Source organism: Aulonocara sp. 'chitande type north' Nkhata Bay, linkage group LG3 (genome assembly GCF_057382095.1).
Source record: "Aulonocara sp. 'chitande type north' Nkhata Bay isolate Kocher_YH1m ecotype deep benthic linkage group LG3, A_spYH_male_GT1.1, whole genome shotgun sequence".
NCBI lineage: Eukaryota > Metazoa > Chordata > Actinopteri > Cichliformes > Cichlidae > Aulonocara > Aulonocara sp. 'chitande type north' Nkhata Bay.
In genome coordinates this window covers 21,537,753-21,557,118 of record NC_141346.1, presented here as the reverse complement: position 1 = coordinate 21,557,118, position 19,366 = coordinate 21,537,753, and the positions used below count along the sequence as shown (strand labels likewise).

The 19,366-nt window shown below is 40.2% G+C and overlaps 1 protein-coding gene and 1 long non-coding RNA gene across 2 annotated transcripts in view; both read right to left on the bottom strand.

The window, feature by feature from the left end:
* npy2rl (neuropeptide Y receptor Y2, like) overlaps nucleotides 1-19,366 on the bottom strand; it is an 87,776-nt gene that overhangs the window by 8,296 nt on the left and 60,114 nt on the right. Inside the window, exons 4-5 of the mRNA XM_086272996.1 lie at nucleotides 6,022-6,187; nucleotides 257-410 (exon numbers count right to left, since the gene is read on the bottom strand). Coding sequence (XP_086129122.1) covers nucleotides 257-410; nucleotides 6,022-6,187 — 320 coding nt within the window. The remainder of the gene's footprint in view (nucleotides 1-256; nucleotides 411-6,021; nucleotides 6,188-19,366) is intronic.
* Nucleotides 9,254-11,314, bottom strand: LOC147334516 (uncharacterized). The gene is made up of 3 exons (XR_015128588.1): nucleotides 10,465-11,314; nucleotides 10,268-10,379; nucleotides 9,254-10,187 (listed from the first exon to the last, which is right to left on the bottom strand). It is a non-coding gene; the product is annotated as an uncharacterized LOC147334516 (long non-coding RNA).

Here is a 19,366-nt window from a genome sequence, read left to right as displayed (position 1 = left end):
TTACATTTGATTGCAGTGACTGGAGAGGCTGGGATTATGAACAATAGGAATAAGGTGGGAAACAAGAGTTTGGAGAGGAATGGATGTAAGGAAAGAAAAGAAGGAAAGAAGGATGAGATAAAAGAGGAGGCAACGTGAGGGATGTGAGCAGCACCAGGAAGATCAAAGGGAAAGAATGAGGAGGGAAGTGAGGGGGCCGATCTGTACAAATATTTGATTCAGAAACATGGTGTTGTAGGTGTGTGACTGCATATACCTGTATGGTATGTCCAGGCTCCAGTGTGAAAGAGCCGTACTCTCTGAAGATGGCAAGAGGGCTAGCCAGGATGGCACTCAGCACCCATGTCAATGCTATCACTGTAAAACACACGTCCTTACGCATCCTGGTCTCCAGGTGGTACACGATACACCTGAAATGCAAATTGGTGCATACCAAATATTTATATAAACTTGAAATGTTCACATGAGGCGCACTTTATAGTTTCTTTTTCAACAGGTCAGGACACAGAAAACCACTGATATTATATCAGTTTCCTGATTTTTAGATTGCATTAGTTATTACCAGGAAGTTTTGTCACACTTTATTCAGAAAATCTTACTTTTCAGGGGGAACATTTGTAGCTATTTTTACAAGTTTTCAAAATCTGACAGTAACCTTCTGCATTCAAAAGTTGATCAATTCTCACCATATCCCCAACACAGCAGCCCCAAACGACAGTCTCCACTGTGTTTTACAGATGGCTGTAGACACTGACTGCTGCTCCTGACCTCCTCTGTTTTATAAAGATGATGATTTGAACCAAAAGCTTCAAATTCAGAATCATCACTCCATGAGACCTGTTGCCAGTAATTTTCAGTCATTTTTTTAATGTAATTTGGCATACCTCAGCTTTGTTCTTTCCCTTTTTCCCTTCCTTACAATAAACGAACAGTAGATGGATCAGCTGAAAGGCCAAATGGATCTCTCAGGCCTTTTGTCAGGATTTTCCCTATTTCTGAATTAATCAGTGCATTTACACAAACCTTTCATGGATTGAATGACCATGAAAAGAGGCCACAATAAATTGATTAGAAATATAAAAGATGGATTTAATCTCACCATAATGTCACCCATTAGTCAGTAAAGTCTCATTTTGAAGCTGGCCAAAGTGCAAGACCCAAGATAGAAAATTATGCAGCGACACTGCTCAGATAGAACAACGTCATCGTATAGCAATAAACACTTTTTGTGTGGTTGACACTACCTTAGAGTAGCGGTCCCCAACCCCCGGGACATGGACCGGTACAGGTCCTTGAGTCGTTTGGTACCAGGCCACGAGAGTTGAGGCTCGGGTGTAAAATTGATAGTTTTCAGGGTTTTTATCGTTATGTTTTTGATCGTTTTTATCGTTAACTCGGTTTCCCTTGGTCTTTTCCCGTGTGTTAAAAAGATATATATATTTTTTGGTACCGGTTCTATTTTGTTGTATTTATCCGCGACACCTTAAAGACCGGTCCGTGAAAATTGTCGGACATAAACCGGTCCGTGGCACAACAGAGGTTGGGGACCGCTGATATTAGAGGAAACTTAAAATGAAACCCCACAAAAGTAAGCATATATGTGAGTTTGGAAGTCATGCTGACTGTAATGTACAATCTGCGTAAACAAAGATGACAAAGAAAAATTCTCAGCAGGCTCATCTAGCAAGTAGCTAAAACATGCAACACCAACCCTAAACTGGGTGCATTGTTTGTGCAGTTTTTTTGTAGACCAAGATCAAGTCCTTCTTTACAGCCAGAATCAATGCTGCAAATCTTTCCGTTTGTGGTCAAATCAGCAACACTCATGAACATAAAAAACACCCAACAAGCCAGTAGTGAAGGCCACTCACCAATTAATGTAAGCCGCATTGCAAAAAACTCATATTTCCAAATGTGTTTGTTTTGCTGGTTACAACTGAGGCTCTTTTCTAATCTACTGAATATGGAAGTCAATAAGAAACTCTTAACACTTAAGAAAAAACTTAAGGATAAAAGAATGAAACTCATTACTCTGACTCTCAAGTTTCTTGATCAAGCCTCCAGTGAGTACAGTGGTTTCACATACTCAGCACAAGTCTAGTGGGTCTCTGTGGTGATTTTGGCAGCCATCTGTTTATTGCTGCCCAGATTAAATTATAAAAAACTTCTGGTAAAACGTATTTTAGCTTTTACAATCCCTGCTGATAGAGAAAACAAAAACAGGGTGTAACATGAAATCATTATGGATGAAGTTTACAGCTGAGGCATCCTGACACTGAGGTTTTGTTTGGGCTTTGTGCTTTGGCACATCCAGCATGAAACATAATGAAAGTTACATTAAAGTTACAGCTTTAATGTAGCGTGGGTAGAAGAAAGAACTCTGTGGGCACATCACATTTAATTAAGTTTAATTAAATACTGCTGAAGCACAGAGCATGAACTCAGAAATTTCTCTTTGAACAATACTACATTAATTTACATGGTGAGTTAGTTTTAACTAAAGAAGGACGCCAGACACATTTGTACTTTCAGCAAATTTAACACCCTTATTCATACAGCCTTTAAATAAAGTTGGTCTAGTTGGTCATCATTCACCATGTAGAGGAAACGTTTTCTTTAACCCTTTAAGACCTACCATAGAACCAAGTCCGCCAGAGTTATCTTTATATTTTTACATGCTGCAGTGACATTTTTGGGAGCATTTCAAGTTGCTCCCAAGTATACATGAATACAACCATTATAGCCCAAACTTTAATAATATGTATGCGTTAAGTCTATAATAACTACATTAATTGCAACAAACTGCAATAAACTACAAAAAATTAAAAATCGTTTTTGTTTTTGTTTTTTTTTTACATATATTTGTAGGTAAAGAAATTAAAGAGGTTTGTCCCGCAAAACTGTAAATACAAAAAAGTTGCACAAAATAGTTTCTAACAACAGGAAATGTATTTTGAGTGTCTTCATAGTTTTGTTTTTGAGATACACCAATTTTTATATACTGCTGGAAAAACAAAAATAAATATTATAATGAAAATTTGCGGGGAAAAAAAACAGCATTTGCATCAAAATAAACTATTTCCGGCAATTTGAGTTCTAAGCATCCTAGAAACTATTCAGACAAGCATGAAGTCAAGCAACACCAGTGCAGGCTTATAAGGTCCCGAAGGTAAAAAAACAAAAAAACAACAACTACATTTTCCACAAAAATGACATCACTTCCGGTTTTGGCCAGGTCATGGTGGACACACTATAGTTCGCGCTGACGTCTATTCCAAAGTAGGAAGTGTTACGAACAGCTGATCGAATCGGCAAAGCGTGTTTCTGGAATATTATGTTTTTGTTGCTGCAAATGCTTTTTATGCTGTTTTTGCAAAGCTATATGTGGAAGGAAACTGTGACTTAGGACAAGCTGATGACATAAAATGTAAGTACAACTCCTCCAGTTTCATATACAAAAGAATTATTGTGCTATCTTAACTGGTTCCGGATCTACAGGGATTTAAAAATAGTTACACAAAACTGAGCGTACCCGCTCCGACCGGTTTTAAAGGGTTAAGGTAGCTATTTTCTGTCATATGTATATATATTGTTACTGGGGTGGAGGCTCATAGTCAAAGTTTGAAATAATGAGGTCAGAGTATGTACAAGTACTCCCTTATATGGTCATCTTAAGCGCACAAGGGGGCAGCCAATCACAGGTAACCTGGCTTTACGCAAACTAGTCTTGTTTCGTACAGAAGATGAACTGAGGAGCTGCTAAGAGCTGCCAGGCCAAGTGTTTGATAAATCATGGAGAGCTACTCTTGCAGCTTGAATCTTTGCTAACAGGACCGTAGGGCTGTAGCAGGAGAGCAAAGTTTTAAAGCAATATCATATTCAAATCAGAAGAGTGGACACTAAAGTGCATCAAACAGGTCTGTAGGCTGACTAAATGAGGTTGATTTGACTCTCTTGATGTTTTCTCAAAAAAACAAACAAAAGAAAAAAAAACAAAGAGCACAGATGCTTGGATCTTGAAAAGTGATCTTTTGTAAATTTGTTTGTCAGGAACCATCTGCCCAAAAAACAAATAAGCAAATGAAAATCTGCTTTACATGCAGAGGAGAGATTCGTTCGTCTGTTTGCAATCTTTGGACAGGTGGTGGAGAGAAAATAAGCATAATGGCCTGTTGCCTGTAGATACTGATGACAGCCACAGGAACATCCTAACATGTGTATACATATACACCACCACGTATAGCAAGATTGGTGCCACAGTTGCTCTTAATTAACAAGTGTTGGCCATTACCAAAAATAAATAAATCTATATTATAGTTTTTAGATGTCTGTAATGGTTTATCCACCAGTTCATGCAAGCAACATTTCAGTGCTTAACCCTTTACAGACAATGATTTCATGGTTCAGGCTTTAAAGAGTTAAAAGCCAGTCTGCAGGCTTATAGAGGTTAAAATGAATAATCTGTTGTTCATTCTAAAGTCACTGCATCACTGCACTTAACACCTACACTCCAACTGCCAAAACAGCAGGCAGCCAAAGTCTAATTGTGCCGTTAGCGGTGCAGTGGCGGTATGACAGAGTCAGAGAATCTTCACTGTAATCCTCTTTTCTCTGGGCCAGGTGTATTAAGGTGGAAATGGATTTTAGATTTGTCATTAATATGACGTCAGCTCACAGCGAGGAGGTGAAAATCTGCAGGGGAGCACAAACTGATTGCATTTTCACAAAAGATCTGAGAAACGTCATGTAGAAAACAGGATAGATGTGAAAATGTGAAGTTAATTGATTACGATGGCCATCAGAGCACGGTAATCTAGCTGTATCCTTTCCCTGAGAATAAGGGACAGTCAACGTGCAATAATAATCTCCAGCTACATACATCTGTATATATAGAGTATTGGTGGGGTTATCTCATTTCCACCCCATTCCCTTCTGAACGTTACCTCCAAATGAGGTGTACCTCGCTGTGGATGTTATATAACTTTTCATTCACTGGGATGATACTGCACTCTGTTTCAACCATTTGAAATGTAGTTCAGAGTGATTAAAAACAACAGCCCAAGATTTTCTAATTGGCAGTAAACCCAAAGTGCAAAGTGCAAAGAATGTTATTACTTAGTCATAAAGTACATTGATCTTCTTTGTTAAGTTTGACAGGTTTTATTTCTGTTTGCAGTATTTTATAAGGATTTAAATTCTTTTTGTGCTTGAAAACATTTGTTTGCAAAAGTTTCCAAATTTCTCCTCTGCAAGTATTGAAAAGAACCTTTTGACAAACATAACTAAGCAACAGAAGAGCTGCTTTTGCCGAGCTGTGGATGAACTCCAACTCTTTGTTCTGTGCTGCAGCCTTGGTGAGTTCTGCGTAGGATTACATGAACCAGTTCTCATTGTTCAGGGTCTCGTTGGCGTGGCCCTCCAGTTCACATAAGATGAACTCTGCAAGAGAACAAAGACCGCCTTCGCAGCTGCAGTCCAGGACGGTGGAGTTGGAGTTCATCTGAACGTGTGAAGCAGCTGAAGAAAACTGGATCTCCAAGATAAGTAAGTAATCTGGACAATGGGGAAAACAGGAACACGGTGCCATTCTAACACATGAAAAAAAAAAGAAATGGCTTAAATGAGCCATCAAACCTGCTTGTGTGGAGGTGGATCTACTGACTAACCAGTACCAGTACCATGAATACCTATGGACTTTATGGATACCTACAGTACAGTAGGTATCCATAAAGTCAAACGAAGCATATAAGTATAGATTGAAAATCTGTTTACTGTCACGTCAGACCATACAAAGTAGAAAAAAAAAACTCTCTTTGACTTCTTCTTTTTGTTTGATGGACTTGCCTGTTTCCAACATTATGCACTGTCATCAATTGTCCACAGATACCCAAACCACAGATAATAGTGATAGAAACACAATTAGAATCCAATGTGCCCGTCTCTGGTTATGAAGCAGGTGAAACAGGTAGCTCACCAGGAAGATCGTGAATACAGATTACATTTTCTTGAAGTGTCACCCACCTGTGGCGGTCCAGTGCGATGACGTTGAGCGTCACAGTGGAGACATGCACGGTGAGCCCCTGGGCGTAGGGCAGCAGGAAGCAAAGTGTGCTACCAAATTTCCACTCACCCTGCAGGGTGTAGACGAGGGTGAAGGGGAGGCACAGAGTGTTGACCAACAGGTCGGCTGGAGATAGACAAGAAGAAACATGTTTGGCTGTAAAAGTTCTCATGAATACATAACAGAAAACTTCCACTAAACTAAGTTATACAAATGCAACTTATGTTGCTGTCTGTGTGCCAGGAGGCACTGGAGGCAAAAGTTAAGCAAGTGTGTGCATTTTGCCTGCCTTGGATTTACTCTTGATAAAGTTGGATAGTTTAGCTTTTTCCCAACTTAAGGCACCAAATGCTATTTTCGGATCCAGCAGCATTCAATGTCTTAAGTTGTGGAATTTCATTAAGCATTGTCTGTTGGGCATATGGAGTCTTTTTTTTCATTATCGCTATCGCAGGGCATTGCTATACAGGTAAAAATGTTTCTGTTCACCGATTACTCACCCTAAAAATTTAATGCAGTGTTACCATTTAACTCATAAAGGCACAAATATAGTATGATTACGTCCCTTACTATCTTTCCCATTTTATTTTTGTGTTTTTATGTATATGAAGAAGAACATTGCTTTCTTCTTTTGTCTGCTTCTCATCACAAACACATTAAACTCATTCTATTTCTGAGGTTAATTTTCTCTGAAATTGCTGCAGAAATTCTACACCACCCACTAAACTCTCTCCTTTTGTATCTTCTCCACCATCATAGATAATTAACCGGGCATCCAGCCTTAACTGTCTCAGCTGTTTGTTTTTTTTGAGTTTTTTTGTGTTGTTTAAAAAAGACACACTTCCCCTGCAACAAGAGGGCAAAGGATAGATGAAAAGAAAAGGGAAAAAATACATGAGCTAGAGCATGCACCCATGATGATATATAAAAGAAAATTCCCCTCTCGCCCCTGCGGATGGTCAATCCTTCAAGCTCGGGTCCTCTACCAGAGGCCTGGGAGCTTGAGGGTCCTGCGCAGTATCTTAGCTGTTCCTAGGACTGCGCTCTTCTGGACAGAGACCTCCAATGTTGTTCCTGGGATCTGCTGGAGCAACTCACCTAGCTTGGGAGTCACCGCACCTAGTGCTCTGACTAACACTGGGACCACTGTTACCATCAACCTCTACATCTTCTCAAGCTCTTCTCTGAGCCCTTGGTATTTCTCAAACTTTTCATGTTCCTTCTTCCTGATGTTGCTGTCATTTGGAACCGCTACATCGATCACTACAGGTGTTTTCTTCTATGAGTTGTTGTCCTGACTCGCCCTTGCCATAGCATGTGTGTTGTACCTTGTCAATCTTTAGCTGTGAGAGCAGTCCCTTCTTCTGAATGTTTGAACAATGAGCTAATAATTGTTTCGCCATCAATGTGGATTTTGGCTCTTGAAGATTCCATAGGTCCCTCATCCTATTCATGTAACACCTTCCGTTATTTGCGTAGTAGTATTCCAACAATGCCCTGTTTTCGTCTCTTGCCCACTGATGCCTTCTTGTTCCAGTAATCCATTTCTCATCGGGTTGACCTGGTTCCTCAACACCTGGCCCGGACCTTGTTGATCAAGGCTTCATATTTATCTCTCTCGCTCATGTCTGCGGTAGGCTTGCTTAGCATGGGGGATCTAGCCTTTAGGACCCTTACTGGAGACAGATGCCCCAGGCAGGAATCGAATCGAATTGCGACTCCCGCTCCGAAAGTGTGCAGTCTTTGACCTACCACACTTCGAAAAAGGTTCAGGCCAAGGTTTTGCATTTCATGCCTGCTTTCTTCTCATTAGCAATTTACTAGGAAACAAAAAATGCATATTAATTATTATTGTTTTCAAAAGATTTTTTAAATTTACTGTTTTACAAAACAACAACAACAACAACAACAACAACAACAACAACAACAACAACATCATCATCATAAACCCCACATGAACACCTGGGATATGTTGGCTTTCACGTTGGTTTATGGCTTCAGCTTTTTCCAAGTGTTTCATCTGTCCTGTTATTGTCCAAGTTCTCAAAATGTAGTCATTATCCCAAATACAGAAAAAAAATGGAAGGGTTGTTGTTTAATGCAGTGGTTTTATTTGTGATCCTGACTATACACAATACTTTTGTAACACTGAGATCAGCTTTCTTTTCTTTTTCTTTTTTCACTCAAACACAATCGGCTCATTCCATTAAAGATGCCACAATTTTTCAGTGTTACGGTTGATGTGAGCCCAACTGTTGCTTAAGATGCTTTGTTTTAATTGTAAATGTATGACTCTCATAACATCCAGTTTGTTACACATAAAGCCCTCTTGATGTAACATTTAGCCAAAATATTGACTTCAGACTACAACCAACTCAGACAAATGGCTCCACAAGCTTAAAAATGACTAGCAGGTGGAACAACTACATAACTGGGTCCAAGGTGTCAAGAAAGAAAGAAAGAAAAAGAAAAAAGTAAGGAACTTTGATTGTGTAGTTTACTTTACACCTCCATCACTTTGAGTTTTGACTCAAAAAAATCATATTGTGCTGTAGCTGTAGTCTCTTTTCAGCTCAGCAACTTTCTGACACCTGGGCCCTGTTTCAGGAAGCCGGTTTAGAAAACTCAGAGTGAAAAACGATACGCAGGGTTGAGTAACCCCGAACTGTCCAACTCGGAATATTCGGTTTCAGAAAGGCTGATAACAATTAGTTCAGTCAACGCGGAGTTGCTTTAACCCCAAGTGAAGCGCGCGGACGAGGATACATAAAGCCCTGATAAGCGGAGCACAGATTAAGCGAGTCACCATGGAGACGGAGGGAAAGAAGGCGTGGTCAATGTATTTTACAGCGCTTGAGGCCGAAATTCTGATGGCAGCATATGCCGATAACACGCAAATTCCGCGGAAAAAAGTAACACAGCCACAGCTGCGAAAGACAGGGAGCATGCATGGCAAAACATAGCCAACAGAGTCAATGCGTGAGTGTTAATATAAACATTGATCTAGGGATTTCCACCCATTTAACACGTTATTTTATCATATGTTATTTTATTTGTTATTTTATACATTTTATTTTGTGATGTGATGTGAGCGCAGGTGCAACCCAACAGGCCCCAAACGTTCCTGGCAGCAAGTAAAACTGAAATATAAAAATATAGTCCAAACAGGTAAGGTGTAATTGTATTATCCAAAATAATACATGATGTGCATACATCCTTTCTTCACAGTCACCTTTGCAGTGCTACTCATTCATTTGATAAACTCTTTACCATAATGGATTATTTTGTAGTGAAGTTATTTTCCTACTGATTTTGCCTTCCCTCAGTCTTGGTTGTCTTTGAGAGCATAATGACAATGAAGTGTAAGGTGATTGGTATGTTTGTTAATTGCCATTTGGTCCCTTGTAAGTTATAAGTGACCTGTATAAACCTCATATTCTATCAGTTGATGGTGGTGGTGTACTGCATCTGGTGCAGCCTCCTGTTGAGCCAGACCAACATGCAGTTGTGAGTAATACTCCACAGATTATATGAGTTTACAGTAGAACAGCAATGTTGTTTATTTCTTTACTACAGGAAAATAATGAAGAAACATTGACAGCTGTTACAGAGGAGGAAGCAACAGAGACACTTTATGAGGTTTACATCTTTTAATACTTTGTGTACAGGAAATACAGGCGACCAATAAAGCCAGTTGAACAAAAAATCTGTTTATTCCTCTTTCAACATGTTGAGGTGATGGGTCAAAGGAAATGATTGTGACATATGGTGTCTCTGACTGCGCTTCCATCTTGTATGTCCGTGGGAGGGTCAGGATGTTCATGGTTTGGATCACTGCTGATGTTTGGTTCAGAAGGACAGTGTTCTCCTCTAATTGTGGCAATGTTGTGAAGAATCACACATGCCACAATAATGTCACATGCCCTTTCTGGGGTGACCCTGAGTCTTTGCAGGCACTGGAACCGGGCCTTAAGCATTCCGATAGTCATTTCAATTCTGGCTCTTGTCCTGCAATTAGCCAGATTATATCGCTGCTGTGGGCCCGGTTCAGGGTCAGGGTAAGGGGTAAGCAAATAGGGTAAACATGGATACCCCCTATCACCAAGCAAGTAGCCAGTGAACTCTCCTAAGACAGAAGGATACACTTCAGTTCAAATGTCCCTGAAGCAATTGGTCTTTATATATTTTAAAGTATTCTCAACTCACCATGTCCAAATTTTGTGCTCAGTGTACATTCACGGAATATTTGTGAGTCATGGACAGAGCCTGGCCACTTGGCTTCCACATTTGTGATAATGTTGGCAGCATCATATATGATCTTCACAGTGCAGAGAACACAAATTAGCATCCATTACTATGATAAAATAATTTGTTAGTTTGAAATGCTACAGGGAACTATGTACCTGTACATTAATGCTGTGGAAAGACTTCCTGTTCACATAGTCTCCTTCATTTACTAAAGGAGCAATGACTGGAATGTGAGTGCCATCTATACAGCCAATCACGCCTGGGAACCCTGAAAATAAATGTAAAATTTAAGTAGTAGTCCAAGTATCACCACATCATAAATTAAGTTTTGGTCATCCTGATACCTGCAATTTTGTGGAATCCCTCTTTGATGAATCTTGTGGGTCTATGACCGGGGAACACCACAAACGAGTACAGGAGACGTTTCAGTGCAACTGTAACATTCCTGACTGCCCGACAGACGGTAGCCTTGGAAACGTGCTCAGCGTCATCAATATTATACAGAAAGCTCCCGTTTGCAAAAAACCGAAGTGCAATACAAATAATATGTAATGAACTGAGAGCATGTCCGCGATGTGTCACATGCGTAATATATGGCCTGAGGATGTTATCCAAATAACTTATAGATTGTGCTGAGAAACGGTAACGTTCACACAGAAAATCATCAGGAAATGATAAAATGTCCAAACGCGCTCTGATCACTCTCTCCCGGCGGAGAGCTCTGCGGAGAATTTGGGCTTCACGATCTACTGGCTCTTCAAGGAAGGGACACGCCATGTCCGACACTTCCTACTGTCAGGTTTCCGACAAAGGGGCGGAGACAGTCAGGGTTAGTTGTAGTAAACCTGCTAGGGGGCAGGTTAGCTTCACGGCGTGTGTCGTCATAGTGACTCACTCAGGCTTCAGCTGAACTCGCTTTGTGAAACCGAAAACCCAGAGTTTTCGTTAACTCAGGGTATACTTACTCAGTTTTTCCACTAAACCGGCTTCCTGAAACAGGGCCCTGCTCCCTGCCTGTGACTCCATATCAGTGCTGGTGTGTGGATTCAAATGTCAAAATGAAAATCTTTGAAAAGAGTTTCTCCTGGTAAATTCACCTGCAAATATGGAAAATCGGTCCCTATATTTACTCTGCTTGTCCAAACCCCATGTGTAGAGGTCCTATGCTCCAAACATACCCTGACATCTCTCCCGATTTTGTCAACAATAAAGTCTCCAAAAACTGGTTTGATTATTTCCTTTGGTTTCTAAACAGGTTTGTGAATATTTATTCTGCAGCTAATTAAACTGTAGAAGTATGATATATGTATGATGCCTGTGTGTTTTAATTTGATGCTAAAGGTTATTTTTAAAAACATTTTCATGTGTTTTACCTGATGTATCTTTGCCTCTTATTTCTCCCTCTGGGTCTCTCTTTACGGTTCGAATCTACCACATTTTTACTGCACTGATGGCACCAAAAGCAGGTCATATCTATTAAACAACGTTCAAGTTTTTTCAGACTAATTAAAGGAAAAATGGCAACCGCAGTAAAAACTCTGCTGCTAATTCCTGTCCGATCTTGTGTTTTTCTTGCCTACTGTTGTTATATAACCATATAATCGTCTTTTTCCTCCTTTATCCTCAATGTTCCTTTATAATTGAATTTTTACATGTCATCAATGAGAGCAGAGAAGGCCGTGGGAGCACTGAGCTTCTCAGGATTCGTTGAGTCATGTGAGGATACACGCAGAGACAAAGCGACTTGTGAGCATCTGAGCCGCTGTCCCTGAAACATCAGACATGGAGAGACGCCATCTGCCCGGAGAGCTGCAGACGGACAGATTGTACACATGATCAGTACAATCAGATTCAGTTCTCTATGTGTGAGCATCAGCGGGGGCAGCAGCTGGTGCCGAGGGGCAGTCAACATCTGTAGATTCATGTCTATCAGACACTGATGTTCTGCACATGCCTCAATTTTAATGGCAATACAAATGAAACCATGCAAAGAATTTAAAAAAAGCAAAAAACTGAAAGATTACTTTACTAATCCATGTGTAAAATAACCCCTTCTCACTTAATTTCCTTTCACTGCTCAGCTCTCACACAGTGGCTCAGCTAGAGTGGAGCGTGCTTCTGTCCTCTCAGTAAGTGAGGTAGACAGTAGACAGCGGTGAGGAGGGCTGTGCAAAACCAAAACACATACATATGCCTGACACCCGTAAACGAAGCGGCATTTGGCAGCAGTTTAAAGACGTTTTTGTCTTGTCTCGACTTTGTCTTGGTCTCGATACCCTCTGGTCTTGGTATTGTCTTGGTCTTGGTTTAGGCGGTCTTGACTACACGTCTACATATTACTTACCACACTTTGACCAGATGGTGATGCTGGCAAATTACATCCAAAAACTATATGTGTGCAATGGAAAGACACATAGAGAAAACAACACAAATATGGTCCACAGGTCCAGTTTAGGTAAATTGTAAATGGATTGGTTCTTATATAGCGCTTTTCTACTCTGAGCACTCAAGGCACTTTTCACAACTTGCCTCATGCACCCATTAACACAAGCACTATTTTCTACACTCCTATGTAAGTACTCCATCTAACATCCACACACATTCATACTCCAATGGATACACTAGAGAGCAACTTGGAGATAGTATCTTGCCCAAGGATATTTGGCATGCAGACTCCAGCAGAACCACCAACCTTCCGATTTGTAGTTGACCTGCTCTACAACCTGAGCTACAGCCACCCAAAGGTGAAGCCTAATAGACAGCTAGCAGATACAGACACCTGCATCAGGATATTGCTCAATCAAATCAGATTTCCCCATTACTCCAGTATCCAGAAAAAATATAGAGAGTTTTTATGAAGGAGGAAATTAGCTACAGTAATTACTTTTACTAGCTGTAAATTTGCTTATTTCTGCAATAAAGCTGGACATTTAAAAATGGGAGCCTATGGGGATTAACTCATTTTTTCAGCCTGTCTCAAGTTAACATTTGAGAAAGTGCAGCTTTCAGCACATCCACATTGGCTTTTATGTTACAGCCATGGGTTGGTGCTTGTGTTTGATACTGCAGTACTGCTGCCAATGTGCATTACACTAGAGTAAATCAGACTCCAAAAGGTTTGTGATCCCCTCCAGAAATAAGGTTTCTTTGAATTCAATAAATCCTGCTGCAATCCAAACAATCAAATCCTGACTGAATGCTTCCATCTGACTAAAGGCTAAATTCTGCAAAAGTCTGTATGTTTTTTAATTCCTCACCTGAAGGACTAACAGATAATCGACTCTGCACTGTTATTCTTGTTCCGACTGGACCACCTGCTCTCCTGACTGATTCTCTACCGGTGTTAGAGATAGCATAAACAACAGCTGCAGCTGTTTCAATCGAACCCTGTATTCGACATCTAATTAGATGTGACTGTTTTTTCTGGTACATGAAGCCCCCACAGGGACTGTCCCCGGAAGGAGGCCAAGGCTATTCTGCAAATCTCTGAACCATGTCAGTTTTTGATGATTAAATTTGTGATAAGGGCATTGTGCCAGATTATGTTAGGACAAAAAAGCCATTTGGGGTTGAGCTGATTCTGATGTTTGCCCAATGCTTTCCTTCGGTTTTGTAAATTTTGGCCTGCTGCTTCCTGTGATGCTTCAGGGCAAAGACAGAAAGGAATGAAGGGAGACAGAAAGAAAAAAGACAGCCAGACACACAGTGAAACATGAATCAGCTACATGAAATAAGTAAGACTTCAAATAATTTTAAGAGAATTTTGAATGAAAAGGAGCAGTCATACAAGGAAGACAGAATACCATCAATATTCATAATAACCTTGGAAAATAGAATGAAATTGTTTATTTGTGTACCTACAATCGGCACGTTACAAAGATGAAAGGGTGATAAGACCTTAGTTTATGTCCTGTTTTGTGCTTTGTTTTATTTTTTATTGCAGTAACTGATTTGTTTAATTTGCATTTGCTTTTACTTTAACTTGTTCATTTGGTTTAGGCAGTAAGAACTACTCAATAAATATTTATTTTTAGGCAATAAGAGCTACTTGGTTGGGTTCAGGTACTAAAGACAGCCCAGTTTTAGGTACTAAGAATTACTTGGTTAGTTTTCAGTATGAAGGAATACTCAGGTAGGTTTTACACGTATGGCCAATTAAGTACAACCAGCATATATTTAGACTAGCATCCTTTTAGGGTGTCAAATGCTTGCCACCCAGTGACATCTTTCGATATGTGCCAAACCCTTGTGACCCTGAATTGCATAAGTGGAGTAGAAAATGGACAAACTGATCGAGTTGGGATGTCAAAACTACTTTTTCAATGCCCTGGAATGAGAGCGGCCTGGTGATTAAGCATATTAAAGTATATGAATGAGGCAGCCACACTAGATCATCTCTTTGTGCCAGCCACAAAACTTGTCTGCTCCATCACAGCTAAAGAACTAAAGTAATAGTAGATGAAAATTCAAATGTCATTCATATTAGCTGGAAGGGTCAGTAAATGTTTTCCTCATTGTGTTAATGCTGGAGGCGTAGCTGCACCAAAATCAGACACAGTTTGTACTTTTCTGTTCTGATGTGTCGGGGTAACAATCGCACTTCAGAAGCTAGTTAGTCCGCTCAAAGTCATCCAATGTCCAATAATGAGACAACAGCCACTGCTCCCATCAAGACAACCAGACAAAACTCTCAGCAGAGAGCCTGAGAGAATTAATGAACGAGAGGCAGCAGATGAGCCTGTGGGCGAGGAAGTGCAGTGCTTGCTTTGTTTATCACACACTGCCTGACTGCTCCTGTTTTCATGCAGGGGAATTGAACCGACAACTTTCTAGCTGCTATCTTTCTACCTTCCTGCACATTTCACAGTACATCGGTCACATCGCTCGCTCTCTGTTTCCTTCTGCGTTTGATTTTTCTTTCACAGCAGCCCTGTCTTTTAATTCAAAGGGGGCTTTTTCAGATGTCGACAAACTGAAAGAGGCTCAAATATGAAAGGAATGTGCCCATTAAATGTTCCAGCGCACCCTACATTTGTATAAGCAAACTTCTCTGTATAAGCAAAACCTTTAAATCTAATTAAATTGCAACAGGACGACATAACTATTAATTTCTCCATACATTCCTTGACAGACAGACAGCATCTTGTTACAGTCAAAGGACAAATTTAGGGGCTGCACCACTGCAGTGTATAAGTGAATAAGGACTATTTTGAACTGTGAATTGGGCAAAGGAAATGTAGAGTCCAAGTAGAAAAATATGAAGCTGAACATCATAGAATAGATCTCTAAGCGACTATAAATCATGACAAATCCTGATGTGAAAACATGCTTCTGAGTGCACTGTAACAGAGAAGCACTTAAAGACCACATCTTCCATCAGTGGTAATGTTCTGTTTTGCAGTTTAAAGAGTGGACTGAACCCTCATCCACATTTTAGTCGGTCTGTTCTTTGCAGAGGTTCCACCTCTCTGGCAAGCTAATAAAATTTGGTGGGCTAATTTTTGTGTAAATTTCTTGAAAGACAAATCTCCCACTTTGCGAAACCACTGGACTGTCTGTTGACTTAGTGTCTTGTGATGCAGCCAATATCTGGACCAAGATTTTAATAACCAGTGAATTTAAGGATATCTTCCCCCTTTTGCCTCTACATGGACCATCTATTTCCATGGAACCAAACTGGTCAAATGTGATTGATCATTTAACCTCAAGAAACAAACAGAAAACAGCAAGCGTTCAGTACCAACAAACTTGTCCCCTGCCTGCAGATTCATATGCATATATTTGTTTATTACATAACACCACCTGATCTTCAGCTTGGAGGAGGAATAACATTAATCCTCAACAGAACCAAATGTCAGGGGGTTCAATAAGCATTAGTGAAGATTAGAAAACAATCTAACAAAAAAAGAACTGATAAAAAGTAGATTATAAGTTATCTGACTAAAACATTGACCAATACCAAAGAAGGTTTAAAATGATGCCACAAATTCAACCATTATTATAGGAAACCAGCAAGCATCATAGGTCAGAATTTAGGAACCCTTTCTGCCATTACTCTAATACCATGGTTTTTACCCTACAATCCTCTTAAAGCCTCAGATCCTTTCAGTAAAGGTTCATGGATTCAAGAATTCAAGTCGGTGCATTAATCTAAAGTTGCTCTTAATCTAAAGCCATATTCTATAAGAGCACTGGCCATTATGGTTGTCCATGTTTTGATAAGAACTGCAGTTTCAAAATAAGTAAAATGCTAAAAAAAAAAAAAAAAAAGTTTAATGGTTTATATAGTGAGGCAGCACGGTGGCACGGTGGTTAGCACTGTTGCCGCACAGCAAGAAGGTCCTGAGTTCAATTCCACCATCAGGCCGGGGTCTTTCTGTGTGGAGTTTGCATGTTCTCCCCGTGTTTGCGTGGGTTCCCTCCGGGTACTCCGGCTTCCTCCCACTGCCCAAAGACATGCAGCTTGTGGGGATAGGTTAATTGGATAATCCAAATTGCCACAATGTGTGAATGAATGTGAGTGCGAATGGTTGTCTGTCCCTGTGTGTTGGCCCTGCGACAGACTGGCAACCTGTCCAGGGTGTACCCCGCCTATCGCCCTATGACAGCTGGCTCCAGCGCCCCCCGCGACCCTGAAAAGGATAAGCGGAAGTGAATGGATGGATGGTTTATATAGTGGTGTCTCTAACAGTTGTAGTTTTACATCCAAGATTGGTTCTTTGTTCCAGTTCTAGCCCCCGTCAACAAGAGATGACCATGAAAATGACAGGAATTTAGATTCCATTGGCTCATGGTCAAAGTAGCTCCCAGAGATAATAACCAACTATAGCCAACCAGTGAATTTGTAGATTTTACTGGGGAAGTACCATAGATTTAAGTAATGGTTGGTTATGCCACAGCAGAGATACATAATTTATCATTTAAATTACTATGATTTAATAATTTATATCATTTGCTTTTGTTTATGTTTGACAAGGTTTGTGGCCTTGCCCCATGTGTCACAAACCGTCTGTTTCTGGAGCTGAACTAAAACCACATGAGACTCCGCTTACTGTCATCAACTGAGTGAGCTGTAACGCATTTATACGGCCGTATTACGTCTATCACTATGATAGGTGGAAAAAGTAGTTCCTATCCCATAATATATTTACTCTCCATTGTTATACACTATGGAAAAACATTTTTTAATATATTTCGATGTCCTGTATAATAGTAACCTTACTTATTAAAATTCTATTTTATAATAAAGCAGTGCAACAGTTTATGTTTTATTTAAAGTCAGTACATTTTACCATCAGTCACTTTTAGTTCAGCTTCTCTTTTCTGTGCTTTGTTTCAACTTTCTTTTAAATGTTGGCCCTCTGGCAGCCTCATAATTTTTTCCTCTTCCATTTTCTCTCTCGGTAAAATACTTCTCTCATGACTAAATGAAAGTAAATGGAACGATCTGATATCGTCATGTTGGTGTTGTTCCCACATCATCATGAAAATGTTCTTCCAGGTTCAACATTGCAAGTGACCAATCAGAATGTGTGACGTCATACTTTTGCGACTTTGGGAAAAACCGCCGTAAAACAAAAACCTGTACTCTGTCCGCCGATCAACGGACCCTGACCCTAACCCTAACCCTTTAATAAACGCTAAGCAGAACTGATATTGTCCTTGCAACATTGGAATTTCATAAATGCACGAATGGCTTGGCGCGCAAAAGAATAACGTCACAAGAATGTGATTGGTCACTTGCAATGTTGAACCTGGAACAACATTTTCATGATGATGTGGGAACAACACCAACACGACGATATCAGATCATCCAAGTAAATGCTTGGTCTCAAATGCTTTTCATTTTCAGCCGCAGGTCTTTTCTAAGACACTGCAGCAGTGTTTGTAACCTTTAAACCTCTCCTCATGAGCAGGCCCAATTCTAATTAACAGCTCAGTTTTTAAAATGTTACCCAGTGAAAAGGCTAAAATGGAAAGGCTGTTTAGGACTACTGTGACTGTTTCATTACTTTTTTGCTTTCAAATCTCACCCTGACCTGCCGGAGACAGCAACATGCTATATTTTAACATGCTATACTATATTTTCAAAATTTTATCTACTGAGTCCAAGGTTGCTCAGTTTGGGTGCACAGTTTTAGAGCGTTTTTACAAAAAGCAGCCTCTGGCACCATGAAAGACTCTCAGCAGCACTTTCATTCGGATTATCATTTCTCATACTCAATTTCATTCATTATGATATAATGTGCTGAAAAAGAAAGAAACTGACATCTATCACTTCTCCTCTCCATCAGTGAAGGTGTGTTCAGCTGGAAAACACAAGCATCTAACTTCTTCAGATGTTATAAGCAAACGGTGAAGATGCCAGAAAAGATTTCAAAGGCATGAAAGCTGTGCTTGTGTCCTGCCAGACGGATGGGGTACTGAGAGATAAACTGAGCATGACTGTTTATGCAGACTGTCATATCTGCTTGTGTCATGTCTCAGTTTTATGTAACGTCTTTATGCGTTCACTGTAGTACACGCATCCCTGAAACTCTGGACTATTTGCCTGGATCAGAGCAGAATATACTGCTCTCAGTCTCAGCATGCCACAAAAGAAAACAAAAGCTCACCATATGCATTTTACACTATATGAGCAATTTATCTCTAAAGTTATTACATCAGCTCAAGGGAGACTGGTGAACCATCTGTAGCATGCAATACGGGTCTATTGTGGTGAGAGAGAGCTAAGAGTACAGGAAATGCTGTCATGTTACTAGTCTATCTGCAGTACCCCCTCACCTATGGCTAAGAGCTCAGATACATGTAGTAGAAATGAGCTGCCTCTGTAGTAACTACTAGGGATGGGTACCGGTATCCGGTGCCATTATGGCACTGGTTCTGACATAAACGGTAGTAACCAGACTGAAAAGCAGCGCACATTTCGGTGCTTTATTTCAGTGCTTTTTTTCCCTGAGATGTCATACACTTTGGATTCCAGCCAATCATTTTACCTTTGCAAGCGTAGTAGGCGGGCCCAGGTACGTACGTTCTTTTAGAGCAGAGCTACAGATT